The 17,430-nt window shown below is 39.4% G+C and overlaps 1 protein-coding gene across 3 annotated transcripts in view; it reads left to right on the top strand.

The window, feature by feature from the left end:
- The window catches only part of spegb (striated muscle enriched protein kinase b), a 36,998-nt gene extending 20,032 nt beyond the window's left edge, over nt 1-16,966 (top strand). The window contains exons 16-41 of one of the 3 annotated variants that reach the window (XM_026295096.1): nt 250-456; nt 540-663; nt 1,122-1,291; nt 1,396-1,508; nt 1,670-1,838; nt 2,006-2,102; nt 2,295-2,495; nt 3,527-3,584; nt 3,731-3,808; nt 3,946-4,118; nt 4,204-4,230; nt 4,342-4,494; nt 5,027-5,069; nt 5,196-5,264; nt 5,362-8,062; nt 8,174-8,323; nt 9,382-9,498; nt 9,944-10,111; nt 10,358-10,480; nt 10,801-10,965; nt 11,261-12,077; nt 12,475-12,714; nt 12,820-13,043; nt 13,831-13,906; nt 14,098-14,247; nt 14,419-16,966. In XM_026295096.1, the coding sequence (XP_026150881.1) occupies nt 250-456; nt 540-663; nt 1,122-1,291; nt 1,396-1,508; nt 1,670-1,838; nt 2,006-2,102; nt 2,295-2,495; nt 3,527-3,584; nt 3,731-3,808; nt 3,946-4,118; nt 4,204-4,230; nt 4,342-4,494; nt 5,027-5,069; nt 5,196-5,264; nt 5,362-8,062; nt 8,174-8,323; nt 9,382-9,498; nt 9,944-10,111; nt 10,358-10,480; nt 10,801-10,965; nt 11,261-12,077; nt 12,475-12,714; nt 12,820-13,043; nt 13,831-13,906; nt 14,098-14,247; nt 14,419-14,674 (6,869 nt within the window). In that variant the 3' untranslated portion in view covers nt 14,675-16,966. Of the gene's footprint in view, nt 1-249; nt 457-539; nt 664-1,118; nt 1,292-1,395; nt 1,509-1,669; nt 1,839-2,005; nt 2,103-2,294; nt 2,496-3,526; nt 3,585-3,730; nt 3,809-3,945; nt 4,119-4,203; nt 4,231-4,341; nt 4,495-5,026; nt 5,070-5,195; nt 5,265-5,361; nt 8,063-8,173; nt 8,324-9,381; nt 9,499-9,943; nt 10,112-10,357; nt 10,481-10,800; nt 10,966-11,260; nt 12,078-12,474; nt 12,715-12,819; nt 13,044-13,830; nt 13,907-14,097; nt 14,248-14,418 lie in introns of those variants that run through there. The other 2 variants (XM_026295095.1, XM_026295097.2) reach the window with 2 other exon arrangements.
- Nucleotides 16,967-17,430: the final 464 nt, after the last annotated feature.

The raw sequence follows: 17,430 nt of genomic DNA, 5'->3' as shown, positions 1-17,430 counted from the left end.
CCTACAGACATACTCTAACATGTTACAGTTTAGAAATGTAGTTTAATGCCTACAAGACAATAAGATAATATAAACATTATTAATTCTTAATGAATTCAATATACTGCATGTTTAGACAAAATGAAATAATAAATGAACTGACTTAAAGCTTTCTTAGCCACTTAGCTTGCAATATTGTTGTATATTTTAGGACAAAATCAATTTCCACATTGTTATGTAGCATCTCAAATCAAAACCCTTTTCTTACAGATCCCAGCTCCTTGATGTATGCCATCCAGCAACAGGCCCTTGGCTCCATCCAGTGGACCATCATAGCTTCTGCCCTGAAGGAGACCACCTACACCATTACTACCCTCTCCAAAGGTGTCCGCTATGCTTTCAGGATCTTGACCATCACCAACAAAGCATTCAGCAAACCCTCACCTGCCACAGATCCAGTGCAGCTCCTGGACCGAGGTACATGCAGCTTTTTTGAACATTTATCAATTCAGAGGTGTGCACTACAGGTTTGCTAAATATTAACTTTGGGTTTCCTCAAGGTCCCTATTTTCAGGAGGCTCCAGTGATTGCTGATAAGCCAGAAATTGTATATGTGATGGAAAACCAGTCAGTCACCATCACTGTTACTCTCAATCATGTCAACGCTGCAGTCATCTGGAAGAGGTACAGGCTGTCTCTCTTATCAATTTTCTATTAATGCTTTGATTTTATTTTTGCAATGAAATCACTGAATGGGATCTAATATATGTATCAAATTATATATGTATAATATATGTAAAAGCTTCCACGATTGCATTATTTGCATTTTCATTAGCTCCAACTGGTATTCTTTAACAACACTACAGTTGTATATGTGGTTTTCAATGTAAAATCTATGTTGGTATATAATTAATGTAGTACGTGTTGGTGAACTCACCTTGTCGACCTGGTGTGTTTTACAATAGTGTAGGACTAACAACCATAATGCAGTACTGCAATGAATACTGGCAGCTGTTTGATTCCATTTCTATTATTGTAGTCTGACTTACACTCACGCAAGAGCCAGTCATCCACCACACCTGTGCTGTGACAGTCTGCTAACAAATAATCAAGGTTTACACTGCATCATTTTTCCCCAGAAGGGGAGTGGTCCTGGTTAGCAAGCCAGGCCTGTATGAAATGGGAATGCCAGATGACGACCAACACATGCTGAAGCTACTGAATGTGAGGAGTGCTGACATTGGAGAGATGGTGTTTGTGGCCTCCAACCAGTATGGCAGTGATAGCTGCACTTTCAGTGTTGAGATGGCAGGTAGGCCATCCATCTGTCCACCCACCATCTATCCATCTATCCATCTATCTATCTATGTATCTATGTATCTATCTACGTTTGTAACTTTGTAACTCTGTCCACAGCTGCACCAACATTTGAAACTATTATGGAGGACTTAGATGTTTGTGTTGAGGAGAGCCCTCGCTTTGCTGTGGTTGTCGAGGGAAAACCCATTCCAGATATCCTCTGGCTCAAGGTTTTCACTTCATTTGACTTTTTTGGTGTATTTATATTAGTGAACCTATACCATTTTTTAAAAACAGACACACTTCATTTAATAAACAAGTGACATATGGGCATAGATTGTCACTAAATCCTAGAAGAACTATTGTTGAAACTCACACTATTTGCTTTCAGAATGATATTCTACTGTCTGAGAGCAATCATTACACTTTTGTGTACGATGACAATGAATGTTCCCTGGTGGTTGTAAATGCTTGTCCAGAAGACTCTGGGGTGTACACCTGCACTGCCAGGAACTTGGCAGGATCTGTGTCTTGTAAAGCTGAACTCACCATTCATGAAGGTAAGAGGTAACTCTATTAGAACCATGAGAAACAACAACAGTTTCTTGACTACATGGCTAACAGCAAAGTGAAGTAACAGACATGAATAATCACTGTCTTCCTAGTAGTTATTTGGAGTTGGCTATATAATTTTTTTTAACTAAATCAAACCTTTCCATTCTTGTAGCTAAAAGTAAAGAGGACACAATGGACGATGAGGACACTATACTAAGAAAAATGCGCAGGCTCGCAGATTACTATGACATCCATAAGGAAATTGGAAGGTAAGATGTTTGTTTCAGTGTGGTGCTAGAGAAGCAATTAGAAACATTTGACAAAATGGGGCTGTGTTTCCTTTTGTATTAATATCTAAATTGTGCTATTTTTAACAGTTTGAATTCTTAAGAGTTTGAATTTTCTGGACTTCATCACAGAAAGATAAGATAATCTGAGTGATTGCCATTTTTTCCCTCCAGAGGTGCATTTTCCTATGTAAAACGTGTGACTCAGAAGGTAGACAAAACAGAGTATGCTGCAAAATTTATTTCTACACGAGCCAAGAAGAAGGCATCTGCTCTGAGAGAGATGAACCTGCTCTCCAAGCTAGACCATGAGAGAGTCCTTTACTTTCATGATGCTTTTGAGAAGAAGAATGCAGTCATCATCATCACTGAAATGTATCCTTATTATTACTGTTTATTTTGCAAAGTATGCAATAAATGAAATTATTTGTAAATACTAGGGCTGTCAATCGATTAAAATATTTAATCTCGATTAATCGCATGATTGTCATAAGTTAACTCATGATTAATTACAACTTAATCACACATTTTTATCTGTTCTAAATGTATCTTAAATTAATACTTTTTCAAGTTTTTAACACTCTAATCAACATGGACATGGACTAACATGGATGCTTTATGCAAATGTATGTTTATTATTAGTGAAACTACCCTAAACATACAGCATAAAGAACATGTTTCAAAGACAGTAGATATGTTTTTCAAAGAACTTGTTCATGTCTATTAAACACGGAAAAAAAGAACAAAGAAAAAATAAGTTCTGATTATTTCTCTTTCTTTGCACTGAGTCAGTTGCTCAAACAGTCAAGCCTGTTTACACTGTCAGAGGACAGGGTAGCTCACTTTTTCTGAACAACATGTCTTGACAGTAAAAACAATCTTTCACAAGGTATAGATGTGGCAGGTGTTGCTAAATCTCTGAAGACATTGTTTTGTAAATAAGTTTACTGTTCAGAAGACCTTTTTCTTTCTCCATTTCTGTTTGCTGCTGCACTCTTTACTGTCTATGGCTGCATTATCAATTTCACATACTATGGGCTAGGCCATGGGTAAAACAGGAAATGCGTGCTGCGTTAATCGTGTGTTAATAGAATTAGTGCCATTAAAATGAGTTAACACGTTATTAACGCGTTCATTTTGACAGCCCTAGTAAATACACAACAATCATCTGGAAGCAATCCTCTACAGTTATTCTATTTCTTTCTACTTATAGATAAGAATAGATAAGTTTAATTCCGATTAATTTACTTACTACTGTAAGCATTGTGTTCTGAAAACATTTAATAAAAAAATCTGAAAAGTGCAATACACATTCACACATACTATAAATGTATTACTAGCAAGTATTGTGTATTGTAAGGTGCACACAAGGTCCCTAAAAGAATAACCTTAATTCAGCTTTAAAGATGCCATGAAGAGCTTCTTGACAGATTTACAAAGAAATCTACAGTAATGGAGTCTGATGTGAGTCCTCTGTTTTACGGCTACTCAAGAAACCAACATTTCAATGTCGATTTTAATAGATATTTTAAAATAATACATTTAAAATAATAAATCATCATAAATAACAGCTGTACTATACTGGTGCATCTGTCCTGTGCGACCTTCAGGTACGGTCATGCATAAGGCAGCTGCTTGAGGGAGTCGACTACCTTCATCATCATAAGATCATACACCTTGACATCAAGGTAAATACTCACATATCTATGTCATATATTTTATATGTGGGATGAACTGGGATAGTTTTTTGTTTTACACTTGGAAAGTGATCATGCAAAACATATTTAGAACATGATAAAATATTACTTTCTTATTCTTTCCTCAGCCTGATAACATTCTTATGGCAGACCCCCTTGGTGACCAGATCCGAATCTGTGACTTTGGCAACGCAGTGGAGATCACACCCGATGACGCTCAGTACTGCAAATATGGCACACCAGAATTTGTTGCACCAGAAATTGTCAATCAGACCCCTGTGTCAAAAGCAACAGACATCTGGTAGAGTATCTTTTGAATTGTCAACCAAACATCTTAGTTTGTTTTGTCTTAGCTCACCATTTTTAATTCTCTCTTCTTTGTCTAGGCCAATCGGAGTTATTGCATACTTGTGGTGAGTCAAATTATTATTATTTATTTATATATTTATAGTATTTTATATTGATGAAGCCTGTTAAGGACTACCTCTGAGCTTGCAATTAAATACAGTTGTTTTTGTCATCAGTCTGACAGGAGTTTCTCCATTTGCTGGGGAGAATGACCGCAGCTCTGTACTGAACATCAGAAACTATAATGTTGCCTTTGAGGAGAGCATGTTTGCTTACCTTTGCCGAGAGGCTAAAGGGTTCATCATAAAACTGCTGGTAGCCGACAGACTGTGAGTAACAGTACTGGAACTCTACTCTTTGAAATCTCTTTAATCTAAAATTATTGTATAAAAATACACATACAAACTACAAACAAAAAGAAATTTACAAATGAAAATCAAATTAGTTATAAATATACAGAATGATACATGAGAAAATTACATGAAATCTGAGGATGCATCCTGATGTACAAGAGCGTGTCACAATTACCACACTTGTGAGAAATAAGGTTGCAGCAGTCTTGGATGTTGGAAACAGTCCTTATTTAACATGTATCACTATTTTTTAGATTTATTATATTTTAATCCAATAGTCAAAGGATTATGTTAAGGTGTTAAATGTTTTTCAAATTTTTATTATTAAGTAGCTGCTTATTCTCCAGTCCATGTCTCAACTCTCATATGATATTTCATTTGGAATTTATTTCATATGGCTTTTAATCTAAGAAGACTGATATATACTGTAGCACAATTTATTAAGCTTGATAATGGAATAAATGTGTATAACCCTGTAAAACAAAATTATACCATTATTTTACTTTAGGAGACCTGATACTCAGGAATGTCTCCGACACCCCTGGTTCAAGGTAAGACAAGGCCAGTGACAGTGTTGCTCATATGCATTCTCTTTCTTCAGTAATTTCTAATTGGGACTATTGATCAAGGTTCATTCCTAAAATGTGTGTGTGCATTATTTTATTGTCTATTGTCAGACACTTAGTAAGGGGAAGCCCGTAAGTACAGAGGCGCTGAAGAAGTTTGTATCTCGCAGAAAATGGCAGGTGAGGAATATTTCATTTTCCCTTCTCGCTTTCTATATATTTCATTGCACACTGAATGCCTTTTTAAAATTTCTCTTTATGTTTTCTCTTTTAACAGCGCTCACTTATCAACTATAAATCCAAAATGGTCATGAGGTCAATACCAGAGTTACTGAATGATTCCTCCAGTCATATCTCCATTGCAGTTCCCAGACACCTTAAAGAGGGTTCACCTTTGCCATCATCATCCTCAGATTCTGATGAAGACATTGATGAACTGCCATTTATACCAATGCCACTTCACATGGAATTCTCTGGCTCAAGGATGTCACTGAATGACATCCAGACCAGCGAGCAGGAGATGGAGAAGCAGAATGGAACAAGCAAATGGTCTGGGTCACCTGTTGAAGCTCAGGAGGCAATTGAATGTGACCCTAATAAAATGGATAAAGAAGGGGTTGAATTCACAGGTAAAGGCCGCCAGCAAAAAAGGTCATCTCAAGACAACGACAAAGCATCTTCAGGTGAAGAAGCACCTACTGAATTGCCACAAAGCTCAGAGCTGTCCAGAAAACCACTACGGAGAGGTTCAAGTATGGAGTCAGATAAACCAGAGGGTGGACGACGAAGAGGAGAACTAAGACGTGGAGGTTCAGCTGATAGTGCGTTACTGCTGCGGATTACACCTGAGGAAGGAGCTGGAGAAGAAAGCCAAGAGGATGGGAGGAGAGTTCTGAAGAAAGCTGTCTCTATGGAACTACCGAGGAGAAGCACCAGCCCAGGGACAGCTAAGATGAGTCAGGAAGACTATGCTCTTAAACTAGAGCTGATGAGACAGCGACTGCTTCGTGGAGGGTCTGTGGACAACAAGATGAGTGGACTGAGAGGACCTCTTTTGGAAACATTAGGAATGGGAGATGAAAAACGTGCCGTATCTTCAGATCGCTATGCTCGTACTGCTCGTTTGGGCCCACCTCCACTAACTAGAGCTGCATCCAGCTATTCACCAAGGGATGAAGTACCAAAACCCAAAGTTTTGCGCAAAAGTGCTTCTTTCAGTCAAGGTGATTCAGAGCCAATAGCTCTACACCGCCGTTCGGGTGCTCCTCTGGAAATTCCCCTGGCACAGGTAGAAGAGAGAAGACTTAAGGAAGCTATATCTATGTCAGCTCTAACTGAGCAAACCAAGTTAGACTCCCGTCCAGTGACTCCCAGGGAACCTTCACCAAAACCACCAACGCCGGAGTCTGTTTTACAGGAGAGTCCCACCAAAACAGAAAGCGATGAATCATTAATGGAGAAAGACATAAAACAAGATGAGACTATAAATGAAAAGATGGATGGACTGACTACAGATTGTAATTTTGATGAGAGATCAAGCACAAGTGGTTTCTCAGAGAAGGACATGAGCATATCAGAAGAACCAATGACTGAAACAGAGTATACAGGCCAGAAAATTCCTATGCCTCCACATGTAGTTCAAAGCACTAATTTGGAAGAGAAAATGGAAGAGGAAGAAGAAGGAGAAAAAGAGCAAGAAGAAAAAGAAGAGATTATGAAAGATGAGGAAAGAATTGTCACTGTGGACGAAGCAACTGCTAAAGAAAATGTAGAAGTTGCTGTAGAAAATGTAGACATAAAGATGCCCACTAGCTCTTCTGAGATGATCATGACCACAAGCTCAGTTATGGTTTTTCCCATCTCCTCAACAAATACTGTGTCAGCTTGTGGAGCACCCTCGCTTCCTGCTCGAGTTGTTCTTCCAGATGGAAGAACTTCAGCATATGCCAGTATCATGCAGACCATCATGGTCCCTTCACTTCAGCCTCCCAGTAATTCACTGTCAGCCTCTTCTACAACCACTGTTGTAGAGGAGGCTGTACCTACAACCTCACCGGCCACCAGATCTGCTTTGCCAGGTCCATCAAGGCCAGGTGTCATGTCATCCACTGAGCATCCTGCTGTATATTCCAGGGTAGCATCACCAGAAATGATCACAAAGGAACCCAGTCCACCAACAATGACCCCACATTCCTCATCTGAGCAAGAGCTTCCAGCAGGGGTGGACTTAGAGGACATCACATCTGAAGAAGTCTTTGAGGCCCGTTTCAAAAAACGTGAGTCTTCTCTCTCAAGAAGTCTAAAATTTTTGTCTCGGTCCAAGAATGAGGACAAACCACAAGCAACGTCATCAGGCTTTACAGACTTGGGTGAAGAGATATACAGACCTGGGCCTGTGGGGGCTCCACTGGAATTAGCACAAAGGAGACTTGAAGAGAAATCAAAGTCAGTCCAAGACCTTCGTGAAGCTCAAAAGGACCAAGGCTTTATGAGAAGGCTTTCTTTGCGCCTAAAGAGAACTCCATCAGCTGAGCGCAAGGACGAAATGACCAAAGAAGAAGACTCAGCTGTTTCAAGACGAAGGTTGTCTTGGACTCTTGGCAGAAGAGGGTCACAGGAAAAGAAGGAAGTGGAGATGATGCGCATGGATGGTGGTGGTGACACTTTGTTGGAACAAGATGAGAAGGAGCATAAGAAACATAATGAATCACCAGTCTTGACAATGCGAAGGAAAATTGAATCAACAGTGGCTGGGATCTCCACCAGAATTCGTAGCTACTCTGAGGAAAGGAAAACATCGGAGGAGAAGGAGCAAAAGAGAACACCCATTCTTTCATTACTTCGTCGTTCAACGTCAGAGAGCCGTCCTATGAAGGTTGTCAGTGTTCCTCAGAACCAATTGGCATCTCAAGCCAGTAATGGTGTCTCAACAGAGTCTCTAGATTCTGTATCCAGCCCGAAGTCTGAAATATCAAAAGGTATGAGGCTATAACTTCATTTTATTGAAGATTTTACCCCACATTTGAACTTGCACTTGGTTACATGTCAGATGATTTATTTATGGAGTCAGTTGTTATTTTCTTCTAAAGGTTTGGATGGTGAACGCAGATCACGCTGGGATCGATGGGGCCTGACCAGAGGAAGGCGAGACAAGACAGTATCACAACCTGACATACCCACTGCCATTTCCAGAGAAAATAGTTCTTTACGTTCACGCCAGTACTCTAAATTGGCTTCTGGTAGGTCACATGAGAGTGTACATTAAGAGGCAACCAATGCACTGGGCTAGAGGCCGTAGCCAGTTAACCTACCATAGCAGAAGGACAGAGGAGCCAGGAAATATGTTTTAAGAGACCTGAGACATCCTTTTCTCTGATGCCTAATGTGAAGCATCCAATCACAAACTGATTTCCAGTAAAGATTTCCTTAAGGGGCATTCAGACAGACTGGCTTGCACTGTACAACCATGGTTTGCTGCTATGCTGACCAAAGCACACACAGTATGCCACTCATCAAGCTCTTGCACACACTGCAGTCAAAATTTAACTAGGTTTGTTAAATCTAGACTCATGACCAATAGAAACAGGGGATCCACCCAGGCAGGAAGGAAAAATTGAGGAAAAACTGTGTATCTGTAGTTTTCTGTCAGATAATGCCACTTTTGCATTTGACTGGAAAAGAAAAATGAGCAAAGACTTCTTCAGAATATCTGCTATATTCTATGGAAGCCCGTTTCCGCCACTATGATGAAAAATAAAATGACCCCTTAAGTCAAACTAACAAGATACTTTCTCAATATTCTGACTTAGCAAATCAATGTAGCGTTTTATTTTTCATCCCAGTAGCGGTACACCGGGCAAACTCCTCCCAGTGCGGTTGTGAACACTGGACTCCAGATACATTGAGTTTCGAGAGCTCCAGTCCCTTTGACAGAAACATAACATGTTCAGTTATCTTTACTAATCATGATTATTGCACTGCACAATGTTGTATTTGTTTCAGTAATGAGACACTGTTCATACAAAACACGAAAGAATAATTAATCGCTAGTAAACAGTTTATACTCAAACAATATCCAGGTTTACAGTGTGGTATTAATGCTTGCTTTTCAGCACAGGACAGATACATCTTTGTGGCTACTGGGAGCAACAAGTGACACAGTAACATAATGCCACTATAAAGCTTTGTAATGGAAAGCACCATTAGTCAGACCCAGCCCAGATGTTGTACTACTGGTCCACTGATGATATGTACAATATGGGTGTAATTTGTTTGGTCTCATTTCTTTGGCTAACAGATTTCGCACCAGTATTCCACATCAAGCTCAGAGATCATGTCCTGCTAGAGGGGGATCCAGTCACACTCAGCTGTTTGCCAGCAGGCAGCCCCCACCCACACATTACCTGGATAAAAGGTAAGGAGCTGTAAATGAGGGATTATTACCTAACTAATGGTTTCACAGATCTATGGGCACAATCATTTCACTTCCTTATAATAAGAGTGAGCTTGAGTTCAGGAATGCATAGACCAACTGATGGCTTACATTGCATCCCAGTGCATACCAACATGTGGTGTCATGACAACAAAGGTCTACTGTATAAAAATTGTACAGAATCTAAAATAAACAACTGAGCTGCCTTGATACTCTACAAGCCAATAAACCAATAGTCATGTGTGTGACTAACATCTGAAAATCTTAAATAATTTTACAGAGAATATCTTTGAATCTTCACAGAGCTTTTTTAAAAGGGTTAACAGTCTTCAACATTATCATTTATTGGATGTAATGCTAGTTTAAATCTTGATCATTATATTTATTTTTAATAAAACATCCTTTCTGTGCATGTATATGTCCTCAGATAAGAAGCCCCTGGAGATTGATGCTAGGATGAACATGATCTCCTGCCCTGATGGCCGTCAGCTACTGATGATCATGCAGACAACCAAAAAGGATGCAGGAATATATGAATGTGTGGCTACAAACCCTCTGGCCTCTGTGTCCAGCATTTGCACGATATCGCTTGCTCGTAAGAATTGAGACAAACCTCACTTTTATGTCAGGCTGTAACAGTCCTATATACAATACAGTATATAGTACTATTTATATAAAATAAATACAGTAATACATTCTATTATAGCATGCATTATAGACAAAAGAAATCCTGGAGGGCAAATAAGAGTCCACAGACAGTTAGTATGTTTTAACAGGTTTGCTAATGATTAGATTTAGTTGTTTTATAAGCTTTAGCAATACCAGTCTATTTGTTTTCTAGGCCTGCCAAATCGTCCTGGGACCCCTGAGATTCCTCAGAAATACAACAACACAGCTTTGGTAGTGTGGAGGCCCTCAGACACCATGGCTCCCTGCACATACTCTCTGGAGAGGAGAACAGAGGGTGAGTGTTCACAAACAATGAACTAGTTAATGTTTTATTGTGAACTATTATTACTATTATCATTATTATTATTATTATCATATTTTACTCAAGGAAGCTGTGAGTTGCCCAGAGCATTCAGGTTTTGCCGTAAAGCAACAGGAAAAATCACTTTTTTTCAGGTCATGTATGTATCCAAATATTTCAGTATGGAAAACACCTTCTCCCATCAGTTGAGTTAAACAACAGAAATATTTAAAAAATCATATAATAATACTGAAGGTAGCTAAACATCTCTGGAATATATGGACATACATATGGGTCTGTTTTTTGCTCCTCAGGAGAGACCAACTGGCTAATTGTGGCAACGGGCGTGGCAGACTGTTATTACAATGTGGTAGACCTGCCACCAAGGGGCTGCTTCAGGTTCAGGGTGGCATGTGTCAACAAAGCTGGGCAAGGCCCATACAGCAACCTCTCAGAAGTAGTGAGGCTAGCTGTTTCTGGTAAGTATCATCTCACAAAAAATTCAAATTATTATTATTATTATTACAACATTTACAGGTTGAAAGCTGTAGATGTTCTTTTAAAGACTTCTTATATTGAGTTATGTTTTTATGTGTATGTTGAACGTATTTGTACACTAATTTTTTCATATTTTATACATACATGGCAATCTATTCACAGTTCTTAAACAATGCGTTTAAAAAGTCATGTCTTACATGCATTGAGTGCATTGTCCTCTTCATATACACTATCAATTTTTTTAAGTGTATCCTCCCACTCCTTGTTAATCACTAGAACCAGCTAAATCCAGTGCTACTGTGGTGGTGAAGACTGTTCCTGCAACTACTCCTCCTCCTCCTGTGGTGATGATGTCATCCATGAAAGTGCCTCCCATTAAACCAGCTCCCAGTAAATCCACTACAGTGACACTTGCCCAATCTGTCCCTCCCTCTGTCTCATCACCTGCTCCACCTGTGGCTAAATCTGCTTCTCCAGTAACCATCAAACCCATTGTTCAGGTTGATGTGAGCCTATCTACTGTTACTCCCCCCATTAGTACATCCCCCTCTGAGCAAACCTCTGTTCAGAACACCACAACTGCTCAAACCACACCAGCCAAAGCCAAGACCACCCTTAGCATCAGTATGAGTAAACCCCAAACTAAACTGTTGCCCCCACCTGCTGTTCCGCCCAAACCTAAGAGTCCTGTAAATGCTTTTCCCCCCATGACCACCAAACCACCTTCTCCTGTACCACCACCTGCACATGTCATTGGGAAGCCGATTTCATCTGTGCCAATGTATGTGCCAGCTGTAACTTCTAGAGTTATTCCACCTTCTCAGGCAAGTTCCACCCCAGCAACCACCACCCTCTCAGTCACTCCCATGACCATCTCTCCACCTGTGGTGGTGGTACAGAGCTTGACACCAGTGCTGCAGGGAGGGGACAGTCAGAGTACCCCATCTGGACGGGTCACACCTTCAGGACGGATCACACCATCAGGACGGGTAACACCTTCAGGACGCAGGACACCACTAGGCAAGCCTGGAGAGGGATCTCTACGCCAGGGAGTTCCACAGAAACCTTATACTTTCATGGATGAGAAAGCACGGTAATGCTTGCAGGTCAAACAGGGCTGTAATATACAATTATGAAAACAAACTGAAATGAAGGCTTTAGAGTGTTCTGGTGCTGTTAAATAACTTACTACGACAGGTAGTAAAAACAGACAAAGATGTAAGTGCAAGCTGTATAGAGCATGTTATTTAATTAACAGAAAATCTTCTGAATTCTCTAAGTAAAAGCTAAAGTTTTGAGATTTTTTTAAACATTCAGTTGGAGTATTTGATCATTTAATGAGGGCAAAGACTTAAAACAATTGCATGGTATAAGTGTGATATCTATCCTTTTTTGACCACACAGAAAATATCATGAACATAAATTAGTAACAACATAGCATTTTCTGCTCTGTTTGCCTACTGGATTAACAGCATTTCCTTATCACACAGTGGTCGTTTTGGTGTGATCCGTGAGTGCCGGGAGAATGCCACAGGCAACCTCTTTATGGCTAAGATTGTCCCGTATGAGGCAGACAGCAAGCAGATGGTGTTGCAGGAATATGACATCCTTAAGTCCCTTCATCATGACAGGATCATGGCTCTGCATGAAGCTTATGTAACACCGCGCTACCTCGTACTTATCTCGGAGTACTGCAGTGGAAAGGAGCTGCTTTACAGCCTTATAGACAGGTTAGGCCAAAAAGGAATGCTGCAGTTTTCTTTTTGATATTTATCAGTGAGCATCAGCCTTAAAATATTCCTCCAACAATCCTATAACAACCTGCTTTCTCTCAGATTCCGTTACTCCGAGGATGACGTGGTGAGCTATATTGTGCAGATCCTTCAGGGTCTAGACTACCTTCACACCCGACGTATCCTCCACCTGGACATCAAGCCAGAGAACATCATTGTCACCTACATGAATGCCATCAAGATCATAGACTTTGGCAGTGCTCAGACTTACAACCCTCTCTTCCTCAAGCAGTTCAACCCTTCTATTGGAACACTGGAGTACATGTGTAAGAGCCCTGTTTTTCACAGATCACTGAGAATCAGGGATAAAGTTAAGGTTTTAATGTTAGCCTATTATCAAATGATTGTTTAATGTCTAAGCTATTACTCCGTTCAATTCAATTCAGTTCAATTCAGTTTATTTGGATATCGCCAACTCACAATACAAGCATCTCAAGGCCAACAAAACCCAACAAAAGCATGACAAACACAGAGAATTATGACTGGACTGCAAAATCACTGACCTTCTAAGTGCCTTAGAAAAATGAATAGCCCTGGGTAAGTGCTGCATTTCTTTGCAGTAGTAAGGAGTGTATTGCAAGGAACCAGTGAATAGAAATGTGTTCAGTGGGTAGGCTAAGTACAGTAATTGCTGTTAAGGTAAAGTACTCAAAAGGATGACTAGAAGAGAATTCATTATTGTAAGGCATAGAAAAATATAACAAACAGGTAATGTTAACACAAAACATTTAGTCAGAAGAAACTGACTACACAAAAATTGAAACTAAAATCCTACTTGATTTTTTTTTTCCTGCTAATACTGATCATGAGTAATTTCTGTGAGGATGCTCATGAGCTGTTTTGTCAGTACATAAGCTATGAAATCAGAGGATTATAAACCAACAAAAGCTATTTGTACATCTAAAAGAAGGTACACAAACACCTTTGAGTAATCACTTATAGAGTATCAGAAGTCAGGTAGAGTGTTTTTTACAAAAGCTATTTGTGGATGTAATTAAAAGTTTTTTGTTCAAATAGTGATATCTGTGCATGTTTTCTTTCTTGTCTTTTCAGCTCCAGAGATGTTGAAGGGGGATGTGGTGGGTCCTCCAGCTGACATCTGGAGTGTGGGTGTATTGACTTTCATCATGTGAGTACTGCTTTCACAGCTTCCACTCAGCACGTCTTCTTTAAGTTGAAATTTAATTGGCTTTTTAAGGTGAAAATGGGCTTATTGTTGAGAAACTGTCTGCTGCATTTGCAGTCATTTCAGGTCAGGTTGCTGATATGTTTTGCCTGACTTTGTTTTGTGACTGTCAAAACTTCTGCTTAATTTTCCAGGTTGAGTGGAAGGTCACCGTTTATGGAGAATGATCGTCAGGAAACAGAAGCCAGGATCCAGGTGGCCAAGTTTGACCTCTCTAAACTCTACCAGAATGTCTCCCAAAGTGCCTCTCTGTTTCTTAAAAAGATCCTCTGTAGCTACCCTTGGTAAGTTAAACATTGGCATGTTTGTCCAAATGATATCTATCTTTGCCTATTGCTGAGCTTCAAACCAGTTACTCCGTTCAAAGGAATTATCTTTTTGACAAAATCTAGTATGTGTTTGATTTTAAAATGTGGTTCCGAAGTTACTTGGATCCTCACTGCCATCCTCAACAGGGCCCGTCCATCCATTAAGGACTGCTTCAGTAATTCCTGGCTTCAGGATGCCTACTTGATACGCCTTCGTAGGCAGACTCTCACATTTACAACGACCTGTCTCAAGGAATTTTTGGCCGACCAGCAGCGCAGGCGAGAGGAAGTGGCCACCAAACACAAGGTTCTTCTGCGGTCCTACCAGAGCTCACCACACACCCCCACGAGCCCTGTCACGCCAAATGTGCCAACCTTTCCCAACACACCAGTGACCCAGTGAGGGTCAGGCTTCCCAACACCACTTGGAGGGACTGTGCAAGGGGAACATCCGCAGTGAGGTTTCCTTGAGACTTTAGCCCATGCAGTAGAGTGGTCCCTTAAGGTCTGAGTTGCTGACCGGAACTGAAAAAGGTTAAAATCCCTGAAACCAGCAGTGGATATGGTCTACAGAAACATCAGATCTTTTTCTTTTGAAGAATCTAAAAAATGATTTCACACATAAAAGGAACTTGAACAAAGTTACAAGAACCCGAGTGTATTTTTATAGTGTGCACCTTGTTCCAAAAAAAGCAGGATGTTGTCTACAGGTTAGTACCTCAAGTTTGTAACTTTGCATACATTCTGTACAATACATAATGTTATAGTAGGCCACCATAAAAGGCCTCAAAATGCTGTTATAGAGTTTTGATGTTAAAAACATTTCTTAATTGAAGTACAAGTCATTAACAGAATTTAAAAATAAACACTGCACACTTCCCAAACAAGGACTGCTAAAACAATCAATGCCTTTTCAATAGCAACACTTCTGCTCCCTCAAATTATTCATGTTTTCTGCCCAGCCATATGCTCACGACCATCTGTTCATTCTATGATGTCTAATTCTGTCTCCCATTAAGGACAACCTAGAATACTAAATATGGCTGACCATTAAAATTATTTATCACTGTAATTAAAGCAGTGGTATTGTGTGCTACTGAGTTTTTTTATATTGCCGTAGCACCTTAAATGATTCTCAAGATTGTAGCAACTCCAGAAAGAGATTTATTGTTTTTTTATGAAGTTTTGAAAATAAATGAGGTTAGAAGATCCATTGTTGGGATTCTCTACAAGGGCTATTAAACTTCCTTCCTAATGTTTCTAATGCTAAATAGGAGAGTGCTGATTCTCAAAAGCAGATTTTTTCTTTTCTCTCACTGATGGTATGGATGCCACAAGTGACCCCATACAGGGCTGTCACTGTGTTGGCTCTTGGCAGACACTAGTTCCTTTACCACAAATAAGCTAACAACCACAACATTGGCTTTTTATGAGTCCTTGACTTTTTATAAGTCCTTGCTCATCAAATCACACATTTGAGCTCTCTTTTCCTCTCTGATTTTAGTCCCCTAAAACACATAACATGTCCTCTTCGTAGACTGCACTTGGGCATAGGACTCTGAAAAATGATTCAAGTGCATACTGGTATTTAAAAGTTGTGTTCAAGGTATTGCTGAAAAGAGTTAACTGACTTATTTTTGTTTAGTATATCATTAGTTCTTACCTCCGAAAAAATGCCTGACATCTGCTTTTGCCCAAGGATGGAGCCTCCTACATACTGGTGTTTGGTCTCTTCTCAGGCATATTTAAGAGTCTATTCCAGTCCACTGGATTTACGATTACATTGATCATGAATCAGTGACACATTGATCCTTTGGTCTGTCCTCCTTATTTTAGGGTAAATAAATAAATGGCTAAGTTGTATTTTTTCTTTTATACTGCTTTGCCTTGTGAGAAAAATTCAGTTTGCTGACCAGCATGTCAAACGTTTGCACGTCGGATTTTTTGATCATTTTGCTTTCACATGTACTACTAAGTACAGATTTGCACACAAAGTGGAACTTATGTGGTAGGGTGGATTCAGTTTAAAGAAATAAATATAGATTAGTCCTTAGTGTTTTTTTTTTTTTTTTTGGGTTGAAGTTGCATCATACATCATCTCATGAGTCGTTTTCATATGTGTATTGACAGACAGAGGTTGCTGGGATTTCATGCTATTGCTAGTTAAATACTGCCCTTTTCTGCAGCTACTTGTCTTTTTCGCTCAGTCATTTTTCTATGCAGAGCAGAAGTTAATCACACAGGGAGTTGATTTAAACATAAGCGAAAAACATTCAAGATTAGCATGAGAATACAATGTTGCATAAAATCTCTAAATGTCTGTGAAATATATTTACTTCCTTAATTATATAAACTGAAATGATGCTTCTAAGCAAACAACAGGGTTTTGAAACAATGAAAGAATGTTGACCGCTCCACATTTTGTATTAAAATCCTTTGCTGTATTTCGTGGAATGTGTTGCAGTGCCTCGTGATGGATATTAGACCAACTGGAAAATAGTTTAAATGAATGACGAGTTCTTTATTTTAAATATATGAATGTGACTGCTTTGTGTGTGTTTTGCAATTTGTTTATTTATTAAATGACTGTATTTGTTACAGCTTCTGCTTTTTATTTCATGAAATTTCTGAATCTGGCATGGAAAAGGCATGACAGCTGTCAAAGTGTTGAACAATAAAGGAAACGTGACACATATACCAACACAGTGTAGTGGTTTGTTTCTACAGAGGATGTACGAAGTGTTATAACACTGTTATAATTTATGAACTTACCCATTAAGTGAAATTATATTTGCAGTAGTTAAAAAAGCATCGACTGTGGTCAGTTCAGGCTAATGCCACTCCTTCTGTGTGAGCCTGAATACCAACAATTCCTGTCCGTGCTTTTTTTCTCCAGGGATGACTCACATTTCAGCATACTCCTCTCTACTATTTAAACCACCACTAACAAAACTATTAACTGCTCCAAGGATTCTCAGGAGAATTTGAGATGAATGCTATATAAGGATGGGAAAATATCTCTGTAACATTTGTTGTGCATCTTCATGTATAAACATTACCTAATATCCAAAGAAGGAGAAGGAAACCCTGGGTGATGATTCGTTTGCCTTGATCCTTGAGGGCCTACAAAGCTCCTCCTGACTGCTCGATATAAAGCGT

Source organism: Mastacembelus armatus, chromosome 21 (genome assembly GCF_900324485.2).
Source record: "Mastacembelus armatus chromosome 21, fMasArm1.2, whole genome shotgun sequence".
Taxonomy (NCBI): Eukaryota; Metazoa; Chordata; class Actinopteri; order Synbranchiformes; family Mastacembelidae; genus Mastacembelus; species Mastacembelus armatus.
This window is presented reverse-complemented; position numbering and strand designations above follow the sequence as displayed.